Consider the following 27457-nt stretch of genomic DNA (forward strand, 5'->3'; position numbering starts at 1 on the left):
ATATATATATATATATATATATATATATATATATATATATATATACACACACGTATATATACAGTTAGATACAGTCTGCACATGTATATATATATATATACATGTGCAGACTGTATCTAACCTGTGAAACAGATAAGAGAGCTTTTCTCTTCATATGAAGTACATATATATATACATATACATACATATATGTACATATATAGAAATAATATTAGTTATTAAGTAATATGTGCTGTGATTATTCATAAATGAATATTTTGTTGCACTTGGAAATGTTCCTCTTCATCACTGCGGATCATCTGCCTCCATCTTGCCCTAACCCCTTATGTCCTCTTCTGTTACACCAACTGCTTCTGCTTTTCCCCCTGCCTGGCAGCTCCATCTTCAACATCTGTCCTTCCTCTGCACGTGACCAAACCATCTCAACCTTTTCCTCCCTTATTATTCTTTTATTTCCAAACCGTTCAACCTGTCCCTCAAACATGCTCATTTCTAATCATTGTCCCTCCTGGTTCAGATAAACCTTCCATTTCATTTTTGTTGCTATGCTTCTGTCACGCAATCCCCCCCGACACTCGTCCCCAGGTATATAAACTCTTTCTCTACTCCCACTGATCTTCACTCTTTCTCACATTGTCACATTGTGACTGATCAACTTCATACGTCTGTAGATACGTCACACTTGTTCTTGAGAATCAGAACCACTGCACTTCTTCCCCATTGTGTTAAACAATCTGGTCAAAAGGTCCTTTTCTCTCTCTCTCCTCGACATCTCCGTACCTTCTCAGGTATAGTGTGTCATCTGGACCAACTGCTTTTCCACTCACTTCCTCCTTACTCCTCAAAGTACTCCTACCTACCATCTTTTCATCACACTCTGTTCTTTTCCATCTATGTCTGTTTAGTCGATATAAGTCCTTCTCTCCTTCCCCAGTGTATCACACGCCTCATTAGAAGCCTTTTCCTTTGCCGTTGCCACCTCTCACTCTTTGCCGCACACCTCGACTCCCAGAGCTCCTGCCTACACCTCTTCATCTCCCTACTTTCTGTCCTACTTTCTCTTCTCTTCAAACTTCCTCATTGCACCGCCATGTTTCCTTATCATCTTTCCTCTGTCCATCCTCCACCCTGGTAACTCTTCACTGCCTCCTACAGACACTTCAAAACTCCTCCCTGAATTCTGTGCGACCTTCTTCCTCTTGGTTTCCAAAAGTGTCTCCTATCTCCTTCAGGGTGCACCTTCTGCCCAGTCTACCCATGACTTATGAGTTAGGGGTCACCCTATGCTCCTCCCTCTTCCTGTATTTGCCACAGCCATTTCCATCCTCCCATCAAACTCCACAACCATCTGTCCTTCCACATTCCTCTCACATTCACCCCATACCTCACCTCCTCATCACCTCTGTTTCCTTCACGAACACGCGTCCATTGAAGTTTGCTCTGTGTGAACTTTTATGTAACGACGGACAAAACAGTCGACCACAACCGTGGCTTCAACTCAACAGGAAGTGGGCCATTTGGCATCTTGGTGTCCATTTTGACGATTTGCACCCTACGTAAATAGTTCCTCTTTTCTCTTCTCTTCTTTTTGTCACACTTGGAAATAAAAAATATTTATTATTTCACATTGAGAACAGTGAATGAACAAATGAATGAAAAGGACTAAGATTAATCATTTGAATCAAATATTTGTGTGGAAATCCTGTGACCAGTGAAAATAAAATGATGACTGAAACATTTAAATACGTTTGCTCTATTAAAAGAAACTGTCAATTCAGACTTTTTGAAGTTTCATCACACTGTAACTCCCCCTGACCACAGATCTATCTATGACTTATGAATTTTCACAGAGAGGAGAAATGAAACTCTGGACCCACTGACTAACTAAAAGTATCCCAAAGCATAGCAAGGTTTCCTGCGTCATCAGTTCTGCATGGAACGACTTAACGACAACCTCACTCCTGCAACAGTGCAGTGAACACAGACATAAATCACTGTGCTTTAAAAAAGAAATAAAATAAGTCCTTTTATCATGCTTTTATCATGCAACTGCACGGTGAGTGATGTAATAATCTTGTTACATATATGGTGGTTGGATGATTTTTTAACTCTAGTCTTTCTGTCCATGGTATATTTATGATATTATTTTAAGAATCTTGCATAAAAGCAGCAGCTTTGGGTCAATTATATACGATATATTTGCATTTTTTGTACAGATATGTGTGCAACTGCAGTTTATTTGCTTTGTGGATTAGGAGAAGCTTGTTTTTTCTTTTTCTTCACACCTCGTCGTTGCAACATTACCACAAACTTGACGTTTCAACTACAGCGTCATTCTGACACATTTAAAGATGACGAGCCAAGATGAGCTCAGTACAACACCGATTTTGAGTTTCCTTCAGATGGAGAACTAACAAGAAAACACACTCACAAACAAATCTACATTATGTGTGTGTGTGTGTGGATAGATAGATAGATAGTTTAAGATTATGAATTCTAGAAAAAAGTCATGATCCTTGAGATTAAAGTCAGAATTATTGAGATTAAAGTCAGAATTATTGAGAATAAAGTCATCATTCTGAGATTAAAGTCATCATTCTGAGATTAAAGTCACAATTCATGAGATTAAAGTGACAATTTTTAGGATTAAAGTCCGATTTCTGAGGAAAAAGTTGGATTTTTTTTAAATTAATTTTTGAATGCTTTACAGTTCCTGGTTCAACATGGTAAGATTAGACCTTTGTTGTTTCTCATGTGCCTTTGTCACCTGCTGCAGATCACGTTTCCTTTTGGACGACGATAATAAAAGTTGAAGGTTGAAAGAGGTGCCGGGATTTTGACGTCACATTAAATAACAATGTTACGCGTAAACGATCTGACGGTGAAGCTGCGAGCGGCTCTTACAGACGAAGTCTTTTCAGCCTTGTCTGTCAGTAAGGGAAATAAAAAAAAGATTAATTTCAGGTTCATAGACTGTGGTCAGGGTCAGGGTGAGTATGTGGTCAGCATTTTTTGTTTGCTATATAGGTAAACAAAGGTTATTTTTGGCTTTTTGAATAGGGTATGCTACTTATCAAGCACAATCTATATGCAGGATTCTTAATAGGCCAGATTGTAGCTGTAAAGTTATGTTGGCCATTTGATGTATTGACATTTTTTCTTAGTGTTTGCTTAGCCAAATGCATGCACATTAGCCAATAACTAACTCTGGAACAATTGTTAAAATTGTTCCTGTTGAATAAACAATAAACGAAACTAAAGTGTGTCAACTGTGTTGAGCAGTAATAGAGAAGTCTCACACATAGGGGTCAGGGGCCCTTTCAGGTCTTTACAAGACTTCCTGTGATTCAGTGCAACACTACGGAAGAAAGAAAAACAATAATAATAATAATAATAATAATAATAATAATAATAAAACAGCATGAATTCTGAATATAAAGTATGATTGTTTTAATTAAAGTCAGGATTCTTAAGATCAAAGCCACAATTCTGATCTTAAAGTCCGAATTCTTCAGATTAAAATTAAACTTTTTGAGATCAAGGTCAGAATTCTGAGAAAAAAGTGAGAATTCATGAGATTAAAGTCAGAATGTTCAAAATTAAAGTCCGAATTCTGAGATTTAAATCAGAATTTTTGAGATTAAAACCAGAATTCTTGAGATTAAAGTGAGAATTCTTGAGATTCAAGTCAGAGTTCTTGAGATTCAAGTCAGAATTCTATTAATCTCAGAAGAGAAGAGAAGAGAAGAGAAGAGAAGAGAAGAGAAGAGAAGAGGCTCCCTGGCAGGAATCAGTCAGTCTGACCGCCCACAGTCCGGGGAGGAGGAGGAGGAGGAGAGGAGAGGGGGAGAAAGTGCTGCTTTGTGAATGAGAGGAGCGGCGGAGGACACAAAACTAAACTTTACTCGCATTATTCCACACGGGTGGAGGTGTTTTTTTCACGCTGAACGCGGAGGTTTCGGACGGTGCAGCGAGGAGCGCAGCGGACATTACAGTAAGTCACGACGGCGTTTACGTCGCACATTGACGGGTTTCTTTTTTTTTCCTTCGACGGAACGATGCCTGCATGCGAGCCGAACCGTGACAGGAATAAGTGTCGTGAGATGGGAGATCATTCCAGGGCAGGATCTCACTCCTCTGGCTCTTTTTTGCATTGACAAACCTCGCAGTTTTTCCTCTGTTTAGTCCAAACATGTGTTTGTTCCTCTCCAAACTGGGATTGTTGTGCAAACTAACGTTTTCAAATGTATTGCTGTTTTTCCAAATGTCCTCGGATGTTGGAAAACGGCGACTTGTGTCCAGATTCATGTGCGACAATCTGTTGATTCACATCTTCACTGTTTTCATACAAAGTTTCCGTGTGGGTTTCGCAACATTTCATGACTCATGCAGCAGACGTGCGTGCCCAATGTCACCATGGACAGAAAATAGACTCATAGAAGACTCATTCATCATATTGTGGGCTTCTCCAGGGAGTGTGGTGGTGCTGGTGGTGGTGCTGGTGGTGGTGGTGTGCATGTAGTAAACATCAACTCTAATGATGTGAACACCAGACTGTGGATGCTGGTCTTTAAAATAAGATAAACCTATATTCATTCAAACTGGACTCATCAGCAGTGGTGTGCACAGGTGGGGGCGACAGTGAGGCCCCCCCTGGTGCCCTAATTCACTCTAGAGTAAAACACACAACACACACGCACACGGTTGGTGCAGTGGTTAGCATTCTTGGCTTTGCAGCAAGAAGACCCGGGTTCACGACCCGGCCTTTCTGCATGGAAGTTTGCATGTTCTCCTCATTCTCCGGTTTCCTCCCACAGTCCAGAAACATCCAATATTGGGGGAGTCGGTAAAATTGGACACTCTAAATTGACCGTGAGTGTGAGAGTGGATGGTTGTTTGTCCCCTGCCTTTCACCCTGTGTCAGCTGAGATTAGCACAGCGAACCTCATGTGGAGGATAGAGCAGTAGAAGATGAATGAATGAATGAATGAATGGATGGATGGATTGTTTCTAAAGAAGTCTTTCTAGTGGAGAAAAGTGATGATCAAATAAGATGCCAGTGTCTTAAAGGGCGTCCTTAGAGGACATGATGTCCAGTGCTGTCCAGAAAGGGCACATCTCGGTGATAGAACGTGATGCTGTGCTGTGAAGGATGTCCCTGTATAGGGAAACACAGGTGTGTGAGAATGTGGGAGAATTATAGATAAGAGTGTGTGTGTGTGTTTATAATGCAGTATGACTTTAACTCCTCAGCTCTTCAGTTACACTCTTTGCTGCTATTGTGGATTTGGGCAGTAATTTAATCACAATTATCACAAACACACTTTAAGCTATATCACATATAACTTTTTTAACCTTTTCTGTGTCCAAAGACATTTAGCACAGTTAATTATTAATTGTCATTGTCAATTATCTCCCATCCCTAGATCTGAGGAATGAAAGGTGAACTTGATTTAATCTGGAGTCGATTTCTACATTAGTTAACTGAGCATTTTGTGTGTAAATTACTAGAAAACAGTGATAAGGGAATAAAAACCGGGTGAAGTAAACTTTTTTGAACAAATGTTTAAAACTTCAATATAACTATGATAATTCTTTAAAGGTTTTAGATAAAAACAGCAGATATTAACATCTAAGAAGAAACAGAAACCAACAGGATCCATTTAACATCTCTGGTGAAATGAAACCGATGCTGATTTTGTGCTTCCCTGTTAGTTCAGGAGCTTCAGAGAATCTGTTGGAAACCATGTGGCTAACGTTAGCCTGCGCCGCCTGTCTCTGCCTGTTGGTGGCAGTCAGCGGCGAGCCCTGCCTCATCATCAGCGAGGTCAACGCCGACAACCCGCGCCTGGACACCACCGAGTTTGTGGAGCTGTATCACACCAGCGGACAGCGCGCCTCGCTGGACGGCTACACCCTCGTCTTCTACAACGGGAACGGAAATGTCGCCTACAAGGTGCTGGACCTCAAAGGCCACAGCACAGACGACCGAGGGTTTTTCCTGGTGGGCTCCGTGGACATGCTGCCCAAACCCGCCATCCTCCTGCCCCCGAACACGGTGCAGAACGGCCCGGACGCCATCGTCCTCTACCACACGTCTGCTGCCCGCTACAGCGAGAAGATGAACGTCACCTCTGCGGGAATGGTCGACGCCATCGTGTACATGACTCGCCGCACCGGGGGCGCGGAGTTCCTCGCCGAAACCCTGACGCCCGGAGAACCCGCCTTCGTTGAAGACGAGACGGCACTGGAGGGGGACGAGTCCATCGAGAGATGCCTGCTGTCCGAGGATCGCTGGGGCTTCCAGGTGTCCTCGCCGTCCCCCGGTCAGCGCAACAACTGCACGCCACCCGCTGCCCCGGCAACCAGCCCTGTCATCACTGAGCTGAAGCTGGGAGGAGGACAGGTGGACGGGTTTGTGGAGCTGACGGACGCTCCTGCCGCTGTTCCTCTGGTGCTGGTGGTGCTGGACGGGAAAACGGACCGGGTCAGCGTGAGCGTGGACGTGAAGGTGGAGACATCCTGGAACTCTTTGATCTCCGTGACCATCGAGAAGAAGTACATGAAAGGTCAGTGTGCATGTGATGCATTTACAGGTTTATATGAGTCGTGGCAGGTAAGTGTTTCATTTCTTTTCATTTCTTCTCAGGTGATGAGTCCGGCGCAGTGGCCATTTACAGCGGCAGAGCTTCAGACTTCCCCGTGGGCAGCCCCCTCAGCCAGTTACAGCCTCTGGATGCGTTTGTGTTTGCTGGACCTGGAGACAAGCCCAGTGCCAACCTCACGGAGACGCTCATCCCGGGCAGGCAGCCGTACCAACTCAGCAACAGGCAAGAAATAATGACAGGTTTCCATGCTTCTATGAATGAAACTGAACTCTATCTATGACATGGAAGAGTCCACTTCATGTCAGGGTTACTGTTAACAACCATAGTTTCAAGTGCTGTGAAACATTGAGGGAAACGGTCAGCTTGTGACCCTTGTTCCTCTTTGCTGAGTCTGGATGACGTCAATACAAGCACGCTCATACTCATAAAAGTAGACTCTAGTAGGTAGTAGGTTTGAATGAAGGTCTATGGAAAAATGAGTCTAATTTTCATTTGCTTTCAAACATCAATAAACATCTTCCTGGGGAGTTAATGGTCTCAATTGCTAATCACAGAACTTCTTCAATAGATCATTATCTTTTGTTTGTCCATTCAAAACTGAAAGACCTGCTCCTGATGTTCCAAGCTAGCTTTTGTTCCAAGTGTCTTTGTGTGAGTTTGTTTCATCGTTTTTTTTTTCAGTTTGAGAGAAGGAGGTTTCTATCTGAGTCGCTGTGGCGTTGCCTCCTGGTCCAGAGATCCTGGCGTCTTCTGGGAGGCTCCACAAACCCCTGGACTGCCCAACCAGTGTCCCTGGCCAAAGATCTGCCCTCACAGTAGTGGTGAGTGTTTTTTGAATGTACATTCATCTGGTTCCTTCCTAGAGTCTGGATTGGGACTGGCATACTCTATGGGTGGTAGAGGTAAATCCATTAAATAACATAAAATGAAGGAGTTTATCCCTTGGTAAAATGTTCAGAAACGAGCACACATTTGCTGTCTATTTATTCTTTAAAGTGGAATTCATTTATATTATATTTAGCAAGAAAAATGTCCCAAAATGTCAAGCTATTTCTTCAGCGACATCTAATAAATGTCACTTTTTAATCCTCCAGTGATCCCAGGAGGCTCAGACTCACTGCCTCACCTCCCTCCGTGGGGGAACAGTGACTTCCTGATCAACGAGCTAAACACGGACACACCAGGTGCTGCCGAGGACGGCGAGTACATCGAGCTCTGGCACCCGTCAGGGCGCCGGGTGTCCCTGCAGGGGATCTGGATCCTGCTGTTCAGCGTGCACAACAACAAACCGTACAGGGAGATCAGCCTGAGTGGACACTTCACCACCTCTAAGGGCTACTTCCTGTTGGGCAGTGACCGGTTGGTGCCAGCGCCGTCGCTTCGCCTGCCTCCCAACACCATCCAGAATGGGCCGGACGCCGTGGCTCTGTACCGCAGCCCTTTTGGCCCGCCGTCGGCTGCACAGAGGGGGATTCCCACTAAAGGCCTGCTGGATGCAGTGGTGTACCGGCAGAGGGGGTCAGACAAAAAGGCGCAGGAGTTGAGCAAAGCTCTGACCCCGGGACAGCTGCCTCTGTTGGAGGATCCGGAAGTTCTGCCCGGGGATGAGTCTCTGAGCCGCTGCAGAGGCCTTTACCCGTACGACCTGTCTGCTTTTTCAGTGAGTACACGGCGTTGTCGCCACTGAAGCATTCTGAATAATTACTGAAACAGTACCAACACTTTTACATTTAGTATCCCTAGGTTTTCTCATTCCACTCCCACCCTTCTGCGACCCAGCTGTGGGTGTTTCTCCTCTCTCGCACCTGTCGCTGTCTCGCTTTACTCGCGCCGTGTTGCTGCCGTGCTCCCTCCACACCTTCATCGTCAGTCAGGGCGTAAACAGAATCACTTCCTGTGCACGGCGTTCGGAATGTCGCAGGCTAATGCCAGATCCAAAACAAACACGTTATTATTGTGAGAAACGGTGACTCACGTGGCGCCGACAGGACTCGTGTGGCGTGAATGTGACGGACGTTTGTTTACACTCTGTGTCTTTAAAGGAGTTCTTAGCACATTTTTGCTTGTTTATACTTAAATGAGTGTCCGTGTCAGTCCAGTGTTCTTGGCGTACGTCCTCAATCTCACATTCCATTTTAGCAGCTGTAATTTCTCACCAGGATATCACTTCACTGTGTGTTTGTGTGTGTGTGCTCGTGGTCTTTGAGTGCTGAGTTGTGTGTGTGTGTGTGTGTGTGTGTGTGTGTAGCTAATATAACCCCAAGCATGTTTCTATGGTTACCATCGTTTGACCACAATTTAAAGTATATGCATACAGCACCAGTGAAATGGCCCTGAGCAGAACCTGGTGGACACACATTGACACAAGTGGTTAAAAGTGGGAAAAAAGTTTTCTTATTATGTCTGCGTATGATTATCTCACACATTTTCATCACCGTAGGTGGCTCCGCCCACGCCCCTGAGAGAGAACAGCTGTCCTCGTCCGCCGCCTGCCCCCGAGGGCGTGGTCATCAGCGAGGTGGCCAGCGGCCACTGGACCAATCACAGCCTGCAGAGGGCGTTTGTGGAGCTGCACGGGCCTCCAATGACGGACCTGCGAGGCCTGGTGCTGTCCGTGTTTGACCAGGAGCGCAGTGGCACCGTCATCGCCCTGCCGCTGACCGGATCTATCGATCAGGATGGAGTTTACATCGTTGGCAATGTCACTGGAGCAGGTGAGGGCAGTGGAGGGCACCTTATCTATCTTTATATTGACTCTCCTTCACCTCCTTCACCTCCTCTATCTCTCTCTCTCTCTCTCTCTCTCTCTCTCTCTCTCTCTGCATAGATCAGATTTTCCCAGAGGGCTCCACGGTGCCGGCGCGGGGAGCGGTCGTCCTGTGCTACGACCTGTTCAGCGTCTGCAGAGCCGGCACCGCTCTCACCAACTCCAGCCTCAGAGACGTGCTGGTGTTCAGTGAAAGCCAGCAGCTGCTCTCCTCTCTGTCCACCACCAGAGGGAGACAAGTGATCCCAGCTGTCAGGTGAGCACATGGACTCACATAAGGCATTATTTCAGCTGTGTTCATCCATTCACACGGGCATTACAGGGCTCTGATGAATCATAGTCACCTCTTACATGTTTGAGCGTGAAAAATGATGACTAATGACACCTGAGAACCTGGTCACTGGGTGTGGGCAGTTAAAACAAGGAGAACTGACGACTGCACTGCACAACAATGAACTTCTCTACTTAAGAGCTTGACTCAGCCTGTTTTGATTTGTTTTAGCTCCAATGGATTTACGGGTTTCGTCCGACTCTCCTAACATTTGAAGCCGATTTGTCAAGGTTAACAAAAACAAAACTAGTTTTGTTGTTTTGTGGCTTTTGAATCCACAAAACCTTTCGCCTTTATTATGTCTTTACGTAGGGTGCAATTGGCCAAAATGTACGGCCAAATTTAAAAATGGCCGACATCCTGTTGAGTTGAGGTTATGGTCGGTTATAGTTGACTTTTTTTTGTTCGTCTCGGTCGATAATATCTTCCCACCAAGTTTCGGGAAATTTGGTGGAACTCAGTGTATGCTGGAGTCATGGGTGTCGCCTAAATGGATGCTAAAATCCAAGGAAATAAGTCAAAGTACATTTTACCTCCACATACATACAGACTCAAGAGATGATCTGAAAAGTATCCATCAGTTTAAAGTCGATGTCTATCTTCTGGTTCGTGTCCACGCGCAGGTCGGTGGAAGACGGCGCCGTCTCGCTCAGTCGCTGTTCGTGCTGTGAAGTGAGAAGCCCCTCCTCCTGGACAAGCTCCTCCCCCACGCCTCACAGCACCAACCTCTGCCCGAGCCCGGCCTTTTCGAGTCAAATTGACCTTTGCCTCGGCCCGCTGTCCACGGACTGGCAGGAGCAGTCGGGAGGTGAGTGAATATTAGGATTCCGCACATGTAGAACATCATACAGTATTTATGTTCAAAGTTGATTCATCACCGCTTGTCTGGTTTTCTTTTAGACTGCAGCGGCGCTCTGATCCAGGGAAGGAGAGTTGCTGATGTGGCCGACTACCTGGAGAGGAGGTGTCACTGTGGCATCTCTGCGCTGTATCTCCAAGGTGAGACACACAAAACGTCCACACGCTGCCTTTCAGATGCTCTGGTGTGATTGTCCACTCCAGAGGACGCTTTAGGTTTGTTGTTGTTGTCCACTGACACAGCAAAAGGCCTTTGTTTAGATTCTATCTGTCTTGACTTAGTTTCGGCAGGATGGCCTTTCTGAATGAACACAAATATGATTTGACAATATATTGTAGCAATGGAAGAAAATCAGAAATGAGTGTTGAGACTTCAGCTTGGTTGTGTGAAGGTATCAGTATAGAAACTCGTCCAGTATCCATTTTAATGTCATACGTTCACAAACGATTTATTACCTTCTGGTTCCACTCAAATTCTGATAAGTCGACCTTTTGCCGTGTGAATTCATACAGTCTATGGTTAATTTGATTTCATCTGGAGGAATGTACCAAGTGCTAATGGGGGTGTTTTCAGAGCACCCCTGTTCCACAGGTAGCAGCGTGTCTTCAGAGAACCCCCCCCCCTTGTTTTCAGTATTTTGGATTAGCCCAACCCACAAGAGGCAGATAGATTAAAGTCGGTCCGGTGGTTTCATTTAATGTTGAGCTACAGTCAGTCGTCCTCTAACATCCATGTCACAGACGTTTACAAAAAGGTTCTGGGTTCTGGCGCACAGGGCTCTCCACTAATCCCAAACTTGAAATGGCTGACGGTGAACGTAAGGACTGAACTAAACTACTCACAGTTAGACGTGTTGCTGCTTATAACCACTCACAGCATTTAAGTGTATTCCCACTCTGAATGGAAGACAAGTGCTGGTCTGCTGTGATTCTGTGTTCTCCAAGCCGTCTCATGTGGCTCATTGCCAATCAGCTGTTCCACAGGGAATCAACATGCCGGCGACTTCTCATTTTGCAGGATCACGAGGTAACAAGGGTTCAACAAACTCTCTGTCTGAAAACATCAACTTCTCCATACGTGTGTGTGAGACAGCAGCAAACGGTCTGTCTGTGTTTCAGACTGTAAACCACGCAATGGAACCCGACGATAAAAGTGGTGGACATTTAAACATACGTAGCGTCATATCAGAGACTGAACAACTCTAATATTCATTACTTGTGCCTTACTGAAACTTGGTTGATAGACGTGATAGGATTAAAGGGGGAGGGGTTATGATTTATATGAAGGACACTTTGCAAAGTGAGCAAATAAAACCACCTGCAAAGCAACTTAGAACGTGTAGGTGTAAAAATAACATTGCTGTTTTCGCTGTTTATCGACCTCCTGCAGCGACAAATGATTCTTTTTGATTGTATAGCTCATGTCTTCAAACAGTATACAGGGAGTGAAATGACACTTATGGGAGATTTTAATTTTAACTGGCTTGATAAAGCACGTAGGAAAAAGCTCAAGGGCGTTATTAAAATGTTTCAGACGACACAAATGATAAGTAAACCCACAAGATTAACAAAAGATTTACACAAACAGCTGAAGAATTGTCCCAGCGTCTCAGTAAATGGGCAAATCATTGATAATGTGGATACCATTACTGTCAGATACTAAACAAATATTACATTCTAAACGAGCAGCAGTGGTTTTCTTTGGTAAAAAAAGTACATTACAATAGGTTTTGGTTTTGGTCTCCATGACTACTGGACCTGACGAGGTCAGTGTCCTAAACAAATACAAGTAGACGCACAGATGTATAGCTTTTTTTTTTCATCCATCTTTGGTTGTGTGTAAGGTTGCTCCATGATTCTCGTCGACATTGAAACTCTTTGTCTTTGGTTCCAGGAGCCAACTTTTCATGTGTGTCCGGGTGGCTGCGAGTGTGGGGGAACATCCACGCGCTGTCCGACCATCAGAAGGCCCTGATCATCCAGACGTCGCACACGAACCCTTCATTGACTCAGGGAGACCTCTGCTCTGCTCCCACCACGGATCGATACACCAGCACAGGTCGCACACACACACGCACACACACACACGCACACACACGCACGCACACACACATCTGCTCAATCACATCAGCGGCTGTTGTGAGAATCTATGTTGTTTGAACATCTGAACACGGTGTCCGCCACTGAGTCATTTTCTAAATGTCTGAAAATTGTTTCCTTCTTTCATATAATAGATTCTCAGGGTCTGAGTTTCCTGGTAAAACAAGGGGTAAATAATGGCAGTGAATTCCAGGTATTTGGAAGCATTATTATCCGTCCTTGGCTCCAACTGTACATCTTATATGTGTGTGTGTGTGTGTGTGTGTGTGTTCCCTCTGTAGCAAAACAAATGCAGGATTTCAATTGTTTGCTTATTTTAAACAGAGCAAAGTCGTTTTCATCACATCTGGTTCAGGTGTGAATGAATTTAGTGAGGATGACGAGAATCTCTTCATCTTCATTTTCAAGTGTTTCAACGTCACTGTAGGGCTCCTTGAAATCCTTGGAAGTTTTTGAGTTTGAAAACCGCCCCTAAAATAGACATGGGGTCATTGAAAGTGAAAGAAGATAAAATGTTGATATTTAGGTAAATATCTCCCATCGCCCTGTCAGGACTGTGTGCAGTCCTACTGTAGTTCTGATTGTGTTTTAAGCCGTCTTGTTTCCCCTGCAGCCTCGACCCTGGGTTTACAGATAGGCCTGATAATCGCCGTGCTGCTGCTGCTCGGACTCGGAGCTGCTCTCTTCACATATTTCTACAGGAGGAGGTGAGTGAGTCGTCTTGTTTTGTGCCCGATTCTTTCAGAACTACAGAATTCTAAATACTCTGCCGTACAATGACACTAATGACGGAGTGTGTGACATCGTCACAAAGCCAGATAATTATGAACGCTTTCATTTCAAACCAAAAAGTGTTTTTATTTCCTATTTTTCCCTCTCCATAAATCCACAGGCAGCAATTAGCTCATCCTTTGTTTCAGGAAAATCACACTCTTTTTTTTTCTTTTTTTTTTTGTACATATTCTAAATTTAGAAACGAGTAAATTAAAAAGCAGCAGAAGTTCAAACTGTGTTGAGATAAGGAGGAATAAGATTATAACTGTTATAAGAACTGTAGAGGTGAGTGCACTGCATGTGCAATGTAAAGAGAGATTTTTATGATTCCATATGGTTCCATACGTCTATATTTACAATATTACAACATTCTCACCTATCAAACGAAGGTAAAGTTGTTGTTTGTGTGCAGTCTACTTCAGAAACGGTTGTGCAACAGCATTTGCACTAGGGATGGGAATCGGTATCAAAGAAATGCTGTATATCGCATGCTTCACTGTGCACAGACTGTCAAAAAATGTAATTAAAAATCAGCAAAAGCATTTTAGCTGAGTCATGTCTCACAGGAGAACAATCCTTGTTACACAGCTGGAGAATTGTGTCTGTCGTTGACAGCGTCATACGTTCATAAAAGGTCTGAAATGACGGACTAACCCACGTCAGTGTCCGTTCGCACAGGAGTTCTCGTCTGTTTCATGCCGGTCATGTGTGATGATGATCCATCATCGTCATCATCATCTGCCGTTCCCTTTATAATAACAGCTGTGACTGCACCGAGGGTGCAAAGGTCGTGTCTTTATCCAAAGAACATTAAAGACATTTATGTCTTGTTTTAGAATTGTTCACCGACACCTCCGGCTTTAGAAATGGCGTGAACACATGAGGTAGTGGTTGTGTATATATAAGGCCGGTTTTAGGGATTCTTTTATCGTGTATGGAGCTGAATAATTTGTTTTTCAAAAATGACAAATGTTTGGAGCTTTTCCACCACCCACTTCCTGCACGCCTCGCATTTGTAGTCGTGATATAAAGTATCGATAATTGTGCAGCGGTCACAAAATTAGACCGTCCTTCTTTTCTTTTTGTTCATAAGGTGTGTCAGGTGTGTTTATGTCGTTGCGTTACAAGATGCAAAGAGTTTATTGTCACGCGCACAGTAAGAAAACACCTAATACACAAGTAATAAAAGAGCGCACAATAAGGACAGTAAAGATAGAAATGCAATGGAAAGAGAAGTAGACACCTGTTGTATATGATGAATTATAAATAAATATATGATAGAAACAATAAACACTGTTGAAATATCATGTGCAGATGAACAGAAGAGCATTAGTTGTGCATGTGGTGCAAACTGTGCTAACCCAAGTAGAAAACCACATAGAGCCGTGCCGTGCCGTGCCGTGCCGTGCCGTGCCAGGCGTGCTGGAACAGGGTAGTGGAAAATCGTTTGTTTTTTATATACATTTAACAAAACTGTGTCCTCTCCTCGTAGGCGTCCTCTGGACTATTACACCATGGAGCTGAGTGAGCATGCGGAGGGTCTGTCCGATCTATAATCCTGTGTCTGCACATGGAAGTGCTCTTGTGTATGGGAGGACTTTGGCAGAGAGAGAGAGAGAGAGAGATGTGGGTTATAATCCGAGGTTATTTTGACCTGTGTGTAAGTGATTGAGCAGGGTTTTTTCTGAGTGTTCCACCACAAGTGTCCTTCTCTGCGTCTCTGGGAGATCACTGATGAAAACAACTCATAGTTGTTTGTTTACAGTGCGGTTGCATCCTGTGTGATACGTGACATACGTCATGTCGTCGGGCAAAGTCGGGCAGACTCTGAGTCCAATTTAAAAAATGTAAGATAGAGAAAAAATCACATGAAGTGTGCCTGTGTGAACTTTGCTGTTTACGACTTTTAAAGGGAAACATGAAGATATACTGTAAGGGATGATTTTTTTTATTTTTATTTTAAATACTTGAGTCTTAAATGGTCATTTTTGTTGACTTGTTTATGTCACTGTGGACAAAAGCCTGTAAATATGTAAACAACCATGCGCTTGATTTATGCAGTATCGCCCACATGTTTAATTCCCTTCAGCTGGTACTACAGTGCTATAACAAGACTTCATTGAACAAAAAAATAATAGAGATAATATTTGTGAAACACGTTTATTTTTTAAATATAAGTCGACGTCCTGCTTTTGTGTAGGACGTTCTGTGTGCCGTACTCGATTGTCTTTTTTTAAATGTGAATGTCTTATCTAACTTCAACCACTTACATACGTAAAGTTTACATTTTCTTCATTGAAATGTTGAAGTCATTTCTTGAATATAAAGATTATTTGTTGGAAAGAAGAGAAAAATCCAATCTATTTTATGGACCTCTTGTGTTTACAGTGGTTCATTAATGTGAAGGATTCATTTGATTTAAAATATAATTCCCATACAATAAACGTATATGTGCTTGGATTTGGCTTCTTTTTGTCGCTGTACGTATTTGCAGAGCTGTATGTGACGTTTTTCCTTGTCAAGCAAATTCAATCAAACTAAACCTCACGCAGCAGCAGCCGCAGCAGCAGCAGCAGCAGCAGCAGCAGCGTCAGCAGCAGCAGCAGCAGCCGCCGCCCTGCTGCCTGCTTTACTTTGGATTGGAATGACGTGACTGAACGTCGGTCTTATCTGTTAGCGAGCCGTCAATACATTGAACTCAACAAGCATCTCTTTAACAAACCTTTTTTCATGAAATGAAAAAGTAAAACACAGGCAGGTTTTTACAGATCACGTTAATTAGGGTTCGGTTGCAGATTTAAAAGAGAGTCGGGGGTCATGCTGTTCAAATGTAAGGGTGGGGGGGGTCACACTAAATATTTGACACTTTAACCCAGGTGTGGGCCAGATCAGTAAAACAATAGCATAATAACCTATAAACCACATTTTTCCCTTTGTTTTACATTCTATGAAGTGTCTTTTTTTACAAAACATATAAACAACCTGTCGCGTCACTGCACGGCTGAGTGAAACTGCTGTGACACACACACACACACACACACACAAAAATGAGTGACTAACCAGACTCCTCTGATAAATATTGAGATTTTAGACAATTCTCTGGTAATTGTTGGAGATTAACCCACATTTTTAGGATTTTTTAGTCTTTTTAACTGATCTACAGTTCCGCATTGTTCAGCTTGACGTCTCTTCCTGTGACGGCACTCTGACCGATCAGTGGCCGACAGTCTGGCGACGTCGCACATAAAAATTTTGGACCCTCTGACGGGCTGGCACTGGTCCGGGGGCCTTATGTTTGATGTCCCTGCTTCTACCAGTAGAAGCTTCTTTTTTTCTTTCTTTTACAGAAAAAGTGATGTTGTAAAACTGCACAGAGCGAGAGAGAGAGAGAGAGAGAGACGTGATTACAGAGCACGTACATTACATATGTTTGCTATGAGACACACACTTTGTCACAGGACATCATTTCCATAGAAATCACAATTTAAGAAGGTGTATTTTCAGTGTTTGCATCTCCGCTGTCTGCTCAGGGTCGTTCCGTGTGCATCAGGTTTGAAATGCAATCCGCCCACAGTGCAGATTTGCAGTTGAATATAGAGGAACTAATGAGTGCTGGTTGTAGTTTTCTTACCATTATCACTCAAAGGGTTTATTTATCTCCTTCCTGCCGCCGTCGTACTTACTGATGCATTTGCTTAATACCAGTTATCATGTGTCTCATTTTGGCTTTCAACAATAACGACGCGTGATTCAATTCTTAAACCTCTGCTCTGACACATGCTCTTGCATATAGCGTCTTCATTATATCTCTCTTTTGACCTGCTAACCACAACACAGGAAAGCAGATTAGATAGACAGGAAGGAGCCTCAGTAGCAGCTGCTGCTGCTGCTGTGTGTGTGTGTGTGTGTGTGTGTTCACTTCAGTAGTCGTTGTCTCCCGCGTTCACACTCACTTGACATTGTCCTGTGCTCGTGAGAAATATGGACGTAGAAAATGCAAGGAAATTGGAGGAAATGTGTATTGCTTGTCTTTTGAAATGTCTACAGGTTGAACAAACATGGTGAGTTCAAGTTTTGCCCAGTTTCTATCCTTTTTAAAACATCTTAAACTGACTCTGTAGCAATAACCCTAAACGGTGCAAGCTTTTGCCACAACTGGAAGATCTTCTGTTTTATCATGTTACTTAGAACAATCATGAGATTTAGCATAATTTGCGTTCAACGAGGCTACAATCACTGGGCACTCACCCAACACTTCACTGCGACACAAGTGTCAACGGAAACTAGGACGTGTGAGGTCTGGGGTTTTTGAACGAGCTTCCTTTAGTGAGAAATGACATGATGAGCAGCAGACCACACAGGAAGGCGTCTGCTCATTTTCTGCAGTACCTCCACTGCACTTTTGTCACTAAAAACCCTGTGTTATAAGATTGTGTCTTCACACAACACGACAAAGGTTGGGGCTGCAAAAGTGGTCTGACAGAAGGTCATTATATTAACCAGTCTAATAATAATAGGTCCTTATAGAGTTCTTCTCAGAGCAGTGCAAATGTGAGCAGACACAAGATAACAGACTAGAACGTTGAGGAAAGTTGCCAGACACGAGGTGAACTCGCTCTACTGTGTCAAAAAGCGGGTATGGAATCAAATAAGCACAATACGGACCATATTTTAGAGGCATTTATGTACATTTGAATATGCTTTTCAACTGTAAATTGTTCAATAACAGTAGTGAAGTGTCGGTGTTCTATTGGGCAGATTCCTGTGTTGCCAGTGTCAATAACCAATGAATAACCATAAAATACTGGACCTTTTCATTCTAATTCACTCTTGGTCTTATTTTCTTAGTTTCTTGCCAAATCTTCTGCCTTTAACGTACTGCACAAATAAATCTGACTTGACTAATAATAAGTAATTAAATATATCCATGAAGCTAGACCAACTGCAATGTCAAGCAAATGGAAAAAAAAGTGCATGAGTAGAAAGCTTTGTCGCCATCTGTTCAACAAATTTACCTCATTGAACTTAAAAAAAAACACAGTGATGCATTTGCTGCTATATTAAAATGATTTCTTGGCTACCTCACAGTATGTCATAAGCCATGACTATTTCTACGCCGTGTAGAGATGGAGAGACAGGAACATTACGATTCTATCATGGACCGAAACAAGCGCATCACGTGGCAGGACGACTGCTATGTGGATCTTCAGTCTACGACCAGCTCACTCCCGTCACAAGCAGAAACAGAAGGTACTTGGTTTATTTTTCTGGGTACAAAAAGTTTGTTATGTCAGTCCCAACATTACAAAGCTTCTGGGTGAGAAGGTTCTGGTCTAATCTTGGTTTGATGGTGTTCTGGCTGATAGGTCTTGGCTGGATCCAAAGGCATCAGGACCAGCTTCAACGCTTCACTACGACCTCCTTGCTGGAGCAGATGTTAATCCACCTGAGAAAGGTGGACGTGCTGAGTTCAGCCGAGGAGGCCAAGATCAAGGAGGCGGGCCGACTGCGGGACCAGGTCAACATTCTCACAAGTGTTGTCATGAGCAAGGACACTCGTGGCTCTGACGCCCTTCAGGCTTTTATAGAGAGCTCCGATTGTCTGGTGGCTCAGCTCATCCTCAACCACGGTAAGGAGTGTTCTTTCAAAACAGTGTTTCCCAATCATGGTCCTCGGGGGCCCCTGTCTTTTATGTTTTAGATGTTGCCCTGCTCCAACACACCTGTAACTTGAATCAGGTGTTTTGTAGCAGAGCAACATCCCAGACACCCAGGGCAGTGGTCCCCAAGGACCAGGATCAGAAAACACGATGTTTTCGAGGATGTAGAAATGTGATCTACAGTGTGAGTAGTGGTTTGATTCCTCAGTTCTTATTTTCACCAAGACCCTGATTCCCACTTGGCTCTTCAAGAGTGTTGTGAAAATGTAGTTTTCTTATGTCACATCTTGGACTTTTCTCTTACTCCAGATTGCATGGTGAAGGAGCACAAAGAAATGCTTTTACAGCGATATGAGCAGTGCAGAGACAGAGATTCGGTCAGCTGCTCCAAACTCGACGTCTCCTCAAGAGCCTTACTTCTGGTCGACGGACTTTCTGACCTTCAGCAAAAGGAACATGACCTTATGCAGGTGGGGGCAACTCGAGGAAGGAAAAGAAATCACCTCAGACAACTGGGACTGGCCAAACTACTGGAGCCATTGACCAGGGTCAGTTTGCCTCCAAGGGTCTCCCTCACCGTTGGGGTCGCTGGTATTGGAAAGACTATCTGCGTCCGACACTTCATCGGCCAGTGGAGCCAGGGAGCCATATGTACAGACGTGAGCTTCGTCTTACCCTTTACCTTCAGTGAGCTGAACTCGCTGGAGAAGGTTTCAGCTGAAAAATTGGTGAAAATGGCTTTTCCTCACTTAACAGACACCAGTCTGATCTTGAGCAGCTCTTGCCGGACCCTTTTCATTCTTGATGGTTTGGACGAATTCCACCGCACCTTGAATTTCTCCGACGCAGTGCCCTGCAATGATCCGAAGAAAGAAGTTTCCATCGATGACTTACTTACAAACATAATCCGGGGGAATCTGCTCCCCGATGTGGCAGTGTGGGTAACTTCCAGGCCAGGAGTGGCCTCGCTCATTCCTGGAGGACTCGTGGACAGGGTGACTGAGATCCCAGGATTCAGCCCGAGGGATATTCAGGATTTTCTAAACCACCATTTCCCCGAGATGGATTTTGCCAGGAAAATATTGGCATACTTGGAAGCCCATAAGAACTTGATGGTGTTGTGCTACATACCATGCATCTGCTGGATTGTAGCTGATACTCTCGTGTACATCATGCAGAGTGGACCACAGGAAAGCCTTCCAAGGACTTACACTGAGCTCTACGCACATTTCTGTTCCATGAAGGCAGAAGTAGGCGAACCAAGAGGGCGGGAGCCTGTGAAAATGGAGCAACTTCACGGGAGCAATCGGAAACTGCTGGGGAATCTCGGACGACTGGCATTTTATGGACTCCTCAAACACAGGTACACCTTCAGTGAGCAGGACCTCAGGGCCTATGGGATAGATCTTCTGCTAACTCAAAGCAGTCTTGGTGCGGGGGTTCTTGTTCGAGAGGAGTCGGCCGTTTGCACAACATACAAATTCATTCATCTGAGTTTGCAGGAGTTCCTCGCAGCCACATTCTACCATAACTCGTCCAAGCGGGCAATCTTTGACTTGTTCTCAGAAAGCAGTATGTCGTGGCCAAAGATTGGTTTCCAGAACCATTTCAGAAGTGCCGTGCAGCACGCACAACAAGCGGAAGATGGACATTTGGATGTGTTTGTGCGCTTCCTCACAGGCCTTTTGTGCCCAGCAACACTAAGAAGTCTCGCTGGGCTTTTGTCCCTTGGAAAAGATGACGGCAATCAGAAGGCCTGGGCAGCAGGGTTTCTGCAAGGCCTGTTGGTCAGCGGTGGTGCGGTGGTGTCCCTGCGTACAATCAACCTGGCGTACTGTTTACAGGAGCTGCAGCACACAGAGTTGTTGCGGAGTGTGGAGGAAGATCTGCGGCTTGGCAGCCTTGGAGGGAAGTTGTCGCGGGCTCAGTGCGTCGTGCTGGGATACCTGTTGCACGTGTCTCCAGAGTGCAGTGAACACACCAACTTAACAGGCTCACTGAATTACACCACAGTGAAATGTTTGCTTCCACAGTTGCTGTACTGCAGCCATCTCAGGTGAGCGCCCCGCGGCATTGCACCGAATAAATGAAACTTCAGGGTGAAAATGAAAAGGTGAATTTGGGATTTTCTCCTATTTTCCACAGGTTAGAGAATAACCATTTCAAAGATGACGTCATGGAATTGCTGGGAAGCCTCCTGAGTGCCAAAGATTGCCATATTAACAAGTTAAGGTAGGAGATGGCACAGATATGTCTACTCCTAAAAAGTTGCCTGACAGTTTGTGCGACGTAGTTATGACCTCATTTATTCACCACTCAGTTTGGCAGATAACGCCATCAGCAACAAAGGAGCCAAAGCGCTGAGTCGAGCTCTCCTGGTGAACCGAACACTAACATCGCTCAAGTGAGATCTATATTATACTTTTATTATTATGTCTATAATGTTATGTAATAACATCTTATTTCTGTTGTTATGACCAAGTAATATCTTGGTCATAACAATGGGAATGTAAGGGAGGAGTCAATATTACGTGGTACTACTGTAATTTGATCTTTTTATTACCAAAATATTGTCTTCACATTTAAAAACGATGTGTTACCTTGCAAACTATTTTATTTTGAGAGGTGAAAACATTGAACTCAGCACATTTTGTGTCGAACAGTTTTTTATAATTTTATAATCAGTGTACATTTATATCACATTTTTGTTATAATTTTTGCATAAATTGTAACATATCAGCAAGATTCTGACAATATTTGGGAGTGGAATAGTTTATTTGTGCTCGCTTCATATGATATATGCGTATATTGTGCTTCAGTTTGGATTGTGTAAACATTTTTATATCATCTATAATCATCTGTTTATAACTCAGTCTCCAAAACAACAACATCGGCTCTAAAGGTGCAAAGTTCTTGGCAGAAGCTCTGAAAATGAATCAAGTGCTGGTATCGATCAAGTGAGTGCAATCTGCTGCACATTTGTACACTGCACATGCACACACTTGCACACACATGCACACACTTGCACACACGTGTCCTGAACTCTGCCTCAGCTTTCAGAACAACTCCATTGAAGAGGAGGGCGCTCAGGCGCTCGCAGAAGTGCTGCAGTGCAACCGCAAACTGGTCTCTCTGAAGTGAGTTTACTCCACGCTTTTGTATATGACATGCGGAACTTAATATTCAGTACATTATTCTTTCATTCATGTTCTCTTTCAGTCTGAGGAAGAACACAGTCGGCGCAGGAGGAGCCAAAAGAATCGCAAATGCACTGAAGATGAACCAAACGCTCACAAACCTCATGTGATTCCATTTGACTAATATTTATCATCCAGTATAACAGCGCAGTTACATGCGTGTGTGCTAGCATGTTGCCACTTTAACCCTATAATAATAATAGACTGCACTATTATACGATTCATTAGCTTTTCTTTTACAGTCTTTGTAGTAACCACCTCGGGGACAAAGGAACGATCGCTCTGGCAGAGGCTTTGACGTTTAACCACACGCTTCTCTCGCTTCAGTGAGTGAAGCCTTCCTTTAAAAATCACATTCTGTTGAGCAGAATCATCACAGGTGTTTTTTAATCTTGTTTTGCAGACTTCAGAGTAACTCAATCAGCAACAGAGGGATGACTGCCTTAACCAGTGCACTCAGACTCAACCACGGTCTCGTCTCCTTGAAGTGCGTATCAAAGCCTGTGACAGCGGTAACTTAAGATGAAAGGATTGATGCAGCTCACTGTTTGTTTATTTCTAGTCAATAGAAAGAGAGACACAAGATACGAGGTGACGTTTGACAAGTGATCAATGAGCTCTTCCTTCTTTCCTGTCGTTAGTTTACAGTTAGGTAGACAAAAAGAAATGATTAGAATTTGCTTTGACAATGTGGCTTATATTTTATATCCACTTATCCAACAATAAGAATACTGATACTGCCACTTCACCATGAGATGATTTTCTGTCAGGGTGATTGAACAAAATCTTCTCTTCACACTAAGCACTTATGCTTATTTATTCATTCATTTGTTTTCAATCTGGAAAGTCTAAGGGAGAACTCAATCGGAGTGGAAGGAGCGAAGAGTATGGCACATGCTCTCCATGAGAACAACTCTCTACAAGACCTCGAGTGAGTCCTTCATTATCCGTCACAGTTTGGCGTATCGTTCCATCAATGCGCCACACATTAATAAACTCATCACTGTATACATATACTGTCTGTATACATACATGAATGTGTGTGTGTGTGTGTGTGTGTGCATCTCAGTCTTACAGCCAACCTGCTGCACGATGAAGGCGTTCAAGCTATAGCCGGTGCAATCAAGTTTAATCAAGGCCTCACCTCTTTGCAGTAAGTGAGGCTTGTAATTCAGAAGCATGCACTTGGAAGAAAAAAGGTTTCCATGTTCCCTGCGAGTCACAGCACAGTAGTAGCGACAAATCTCTGAATGCAGGTCAAGTTTTAATTGAGTCGTTTGCGTCCCTACAGCTGAGCGTTTAGGGTTTGTTTCCCTACTCGCTCATCCTGTTTCACGTCTTCCGACCGCGTTCCCATCGCTTGTATCCAGTTAAAGTCAAGACAGTATACGTCAGTGTGTTGTCAGCGATCAAGCAAACATTTATTGACTTCACTGATTTGTGGCCACAAACTCTGATTATGTTTTGGTTTGGCGTTTTGGGTCCGTTGGTTTTCACCCAATAATGCAGCTCGTACCATTTCCATATCCGGGTTCCCAAAAAAACACAACGAGCTGCCGCTATGGGTCAGAAATGCAGAACATTACCAAAAATCCTCACTACCCCTCTCAAAAACGTCTCAACCAGAGGAGAAGCAAAAACGAGGGTCTGCAGTAAAAATGCGTTAAAACATACAGTAGATGGCTAAAAGCAGAGAGGAAGCTGAGGACATAATTGTTATTTTCCACTGCTGTGACTCACTTTCAGTTGAAATGTTTGCCTATTGCTGATGTAGACGCTGGAAATGTAACCAAATAGGTTTGCTTCTTATTAAAATAATGTGCACGCTCTGTTCTTCTTTAATTTAACACAAAGATCTGCTCAAAATGTACCTCAACACTCTGATTTGTATCCCTTTCTCTTTTTAGTCTCCAGTGGAATTTCATCAAGTCCAGTGCTACGAAGGCTCTGGCTCAGGCTCTGCTCTCCAACACAACCCTGCAGCTCTTGGAGTAAGGCCACAGCTCACTCACACAGACACTTCAGGTTCAGCATTATCCCCTCACCCCTTTCATACCATCTCTTTGCTCAGCAATTACATTGATTTCCCCCCAAAGTTTCAATGCTGTGTTCTCTAAGTGAACTGCGCCCTGAGATTACTGTCTCTGGTTTGGCGGTCATGTGTCACGTGAAATGATCTATAATGGGTTTGTGATGTCATGTGTAATTGTCTTGTTTGCAGTCTACAGGAGAACGCCGTAGGGAACGAAGGTGTCATTTTTCTTGCGGAAGCCCTGAAGACCAACACATCCCTTCGTGCCTTATGGTTGGATTTGGTCCTGTGCACGTGCCTAAGACATAAGCTACACTCACATAAAACAGGTGCTTATTGTTTTCACTTTTGTCTCGTAGTATCCAGGGAGTCTCAGCGGGAACAAGTGGTGTCATCGCCATGGCGGACGCTCTCACGACCAATCAAACCCTGCAGACTTTAGAGTGAGTACGAGCATTTCATATACGAGTGCCTTTAGAGACGGGTAACCACAAAACAGTCATCAGAATCATGGAATAGTGAAATTACAAACTCATATAATCTGATAACCAGCTTATTTCCACCCTGCTGAGAACAACGTGCTTTTCTTTGCAGTTAATTGATTATAATCCACAGGCATACATGTTGATGTTATTAGAGTGCCTGCTCCAGCACGGCACACCACTGAGAACGCGAGTAGCATCTATTGTTATTCTTCAGCGCGTTTCTTCTTCTTCTTCTTCTTCTTCTTCTGATTCCTCTTCCGCCAAATGTTCGGCACGAAACTCGTCCACATACACATGAATGGGAAACGATCGAAAAATGCGCAGGTGTTTGAACAGGTGTGACATGTTAGGACAGGTGCAGGTAATCAAGGAGGACAGGAAGTGAAGAGACCTGAAACGAGGTGTGGGTTTCAAAATAAAACAGGAAGTGCAAAGCTATATGTGTCAAAGAGGAAATAAAAAGGTAATCATTTAACTAAACTGGGGTGGTTTGAAAACCAAAAGAGAGGTGAAATAATGCAGGAGACATTTCTGGTCCATTAAGAATCCTCCCCCTCAGTATTTGTCCCTTTTGTCTCTCATGCCTGCCACTGCTTGAATATTGTGTTGCCTTGTTATTGCTGTTGCACTCTAAACAACGTGTTGTCTTCCACTGTGTGTGTGTGTGTGTCAGTCTACGTGGGAACACTGCAGGAATGGAGGGAGCAAAGGCTCTGGCTAATGCGATGAAAAGCAACCGGAGCCTCAAGTCTCTGAAGTGAGTGCTTTTCAATTAGCAATTGTAACAACACTTAAATGCCAGTGACCCATACTTACTTCAAATTAAGGGTTCAAATGATGAGTAACGATGTATATAATATATATATATAATAATAAAGACTGGATATCTGGCCATGGGGGCTTTGAAGCATACATACAGCTGAATCTGAGTTGTGTGTGTGTGTGTGTGTGTGTGTGTGTCGTTAGTCTCCAGGAGAACTCTCTGGGCATGGACGGAGCCATATTCATCGCAACCGCGCTGAAGGCCAACCACCAGATGACATACATCAAGTGAGTTGCTCGGTGTACGCGTACGTTTCTTTTCTATTGTGTGCAAGATTTTCAAGGACGACGTCACCTGCTTGTGAAGTTTGCAGGGAAATGGCATCGGAGAATCTGGGGCAAAGGTGATATCCGACGCCATCAGAGCCAACGCTCCGGGCTGCGTGGTCGACATCTGACCCAGGACGAGTCCATGTCTGGAAATAAATGTAAATTATGGTCTTGTCATGTATATTTCTTTTTCTTGTTATTAAATTATGTCCTCAAGAAGCAGTTAGATACTCAATCGGTACATTATACCCAAGTACATCTATATATAAATATACATATGAAGTTGATAAAAGTGACTTTTTCCTTGTTGTTGTTTTTACAAGTTAAGAAATCCATTAAAAATGATTCATGGAATTCATGAGAAGATTTACGAGGTGATGAATGTTTCATGAGAGCAAAACATTGTGGTTATTTGATTTATTGTGTCCGACAGAACACGTTGTCATATTCCCGCCGCATCGCACCATATTTGAAAGGAGTCGTTGGCAGCGCAGAGATCTAACTTTCTAATGACTAATTACTTTCTAATTACTCTGCCACGCTGACGCCTTTGTGTCCCGTCAGACGTTTGAGGTAATCAGCCGCCGGGCTCATTAACAAGGGACAAACAAAAGGAAACGTTCTCTGTCGTCGCAGTCGTGATTGAGTTTATTGTACGCGTCAAAACCCGGGTCGAGATGCACGTAGATACGTTTGTGGAATTGATCCTGGCGTCAATCGACATCCTCCTAACAAGCTTGTGAATATACAGCTTTGTCAAGGAAATGTCGTTTATTTTGACTCCAGCGGTACAATCTTCTGTTATTCTATCATCCAACACCTCGTCTTAACCTCTGACCCAAAACCTCCCATTCGGGGCTTTTGTTGTGGATTGGACAAGCTGTTAGATGTCTTTAGTCTGAGATTGTCTCCAAAGCCTGAGACACACACACACACACACACTTAGCGTCCTTGAATGGCCTCTGGTGTCAGGGGTGTGGGGGGGATTCTTCACTTCCTCAGAGGCGACATACACATGTACATCATGCATGCACATTAATCATTCATCCATCGTCACCATGAGTTATTCCTCACGTTAGTCTTTTAATTAGCGCACATAAATATTGATGAGTCGAACACATTCAAACTGAAATGTTTTATAAATCAGATGCACGCGGTTTGTGGTTTGCACTCGTGCTGTAGACCCCGGGTCCGCGACCCAGTCGGAACACAAGGGTCTTTCAATACGTGGAGTTTGCATATTCTGCCCGTGTGTGTGTGTGGGTTTTCTCCGGATTTGGGGATTAGGTGAATTGGACACGCAGGTGTGAGTGTGAGAGTGAATGCTTGTTTGTCTCTATGTGTGTGGCCCTGTGATGGACTGGTGACCTGTCCAGGGTGTGGACAGGTCGCCCCCCGTAAACCCTCACGTGGAGGATAAAGTGGTAGACGATGGATGGAATAATAATCCAGGATGCAGATGCCTCAAGGATCAGTTCTAACAGGTCTATGCAAGTCCAAAGTCCAAAAGGAGCAACATGGCTCTTCAAAATAAATAAATAAAAGCCCAAAAC

General features: G+C 43.8%; 2 protein-coding genes across 5 annotated transcripts; both read left to right on the forward strand.

The window, feature by feature from the left end:
* Positions 1-3847: 3847 nt before the first annotated feature.
* Positions 3848-14994, forward strand: si:ch211-183d21.1. 2 transcript variants are annotated; one of them, XM_044014033.1, is made up of 12 exons: positions 3848-3994; positions 5721-6569; positions 6650-6830; positions 7290-7429; positions 7703-8268; positions 9049-9322; positions 9436-9631; positions 10330-10514; positions 10607-10705; positions 12459-12623; positions 13278-13371; positions 14931-14994. In XM_044014033.1, exons 1-12 carry the CDS (start codon positions 3868-3870, stop codon positions 14992-14994), a joined length of 2940 nt encoding a protein of 979 aa, XP_043869968.1. In that variant the 5' UTR covers positions 3848-3867. The 2 variants fall into 2 exon arrangements, with proteins under 2 accessions (XP_043869968.1, XP_043869969.1); XM_044014034.1 differs by having other exon boundaries at positions 3930-3994; positions 5716-6569.
* A 4-nt stretch (positions 14995-14998) lies between these two features.
* On the forward strand, positions 14999-26274 carry nlrc3 (NLR family, CARD domain containing 3). Of its 3 annotated transcripts, none has more exons than XM_044014030.1 (20): positions 14999-15064; positions 16819-17499; positions 18527-18688; positions 18805-19068; positions 19408-21154; positions 21244-21330; positions 21419-21502; positions 21972-22055; positions 22152-22235; positions 22318-22401; positions 22538-22621; positions 22699-22782; positions 23143-23226; positions 23365-23448; positions 24203-24286; positions 24517-24600; positions 24687-24770; positions 25486-25569; positions 25779-25862; positions 25942-26274. In XM_044014030.1, exons 3-20 carry the CDS (start codon positions 18565-18567, stop codon positions 26030-26032), a joined length of 3405 nt encoding a protein of 1134 aa, XP_043869965.1. In that variant the 5' UTR covers positions 14999-15064; positions 16819-17499; positions 18527-18564; the 3' UTR covers positions 26033-26274. The 3 variants fall into 3 exon arrangements, with proteins under 3 accessions (XP_043869965.1, XP_043869966.1, XP_043869967.1); XM_044014031.1 differs by having other exon boundaries at positions 18563-18688; XM_044014032.1 differs by lacking the exons at positions 24203-24286; positions 24517-24600; positions 24687-24770; ... (1 more) ...; positions 25779-25862; positions 25942-26274 and having other exon boundaries at positions 22699-22807; positions 23365-23432.
* Positions 26275-27457: the final 1183 nt, after the last annotated feature.

Source organism: Solea senegalensis, linkage group LG18 (genome assembly GCF_019176455.1).
Source record: "Solea senegalensis isolate Sse05_10M linkage group LG18, IFAPA_SoseM_1, whole genome shotgun sequence".
NCBI lineage: Eukaryota > Metazoa > Chordata > Actinopteri > Pleuronectiformes > Soleidae > Solea > Solea senegalensis.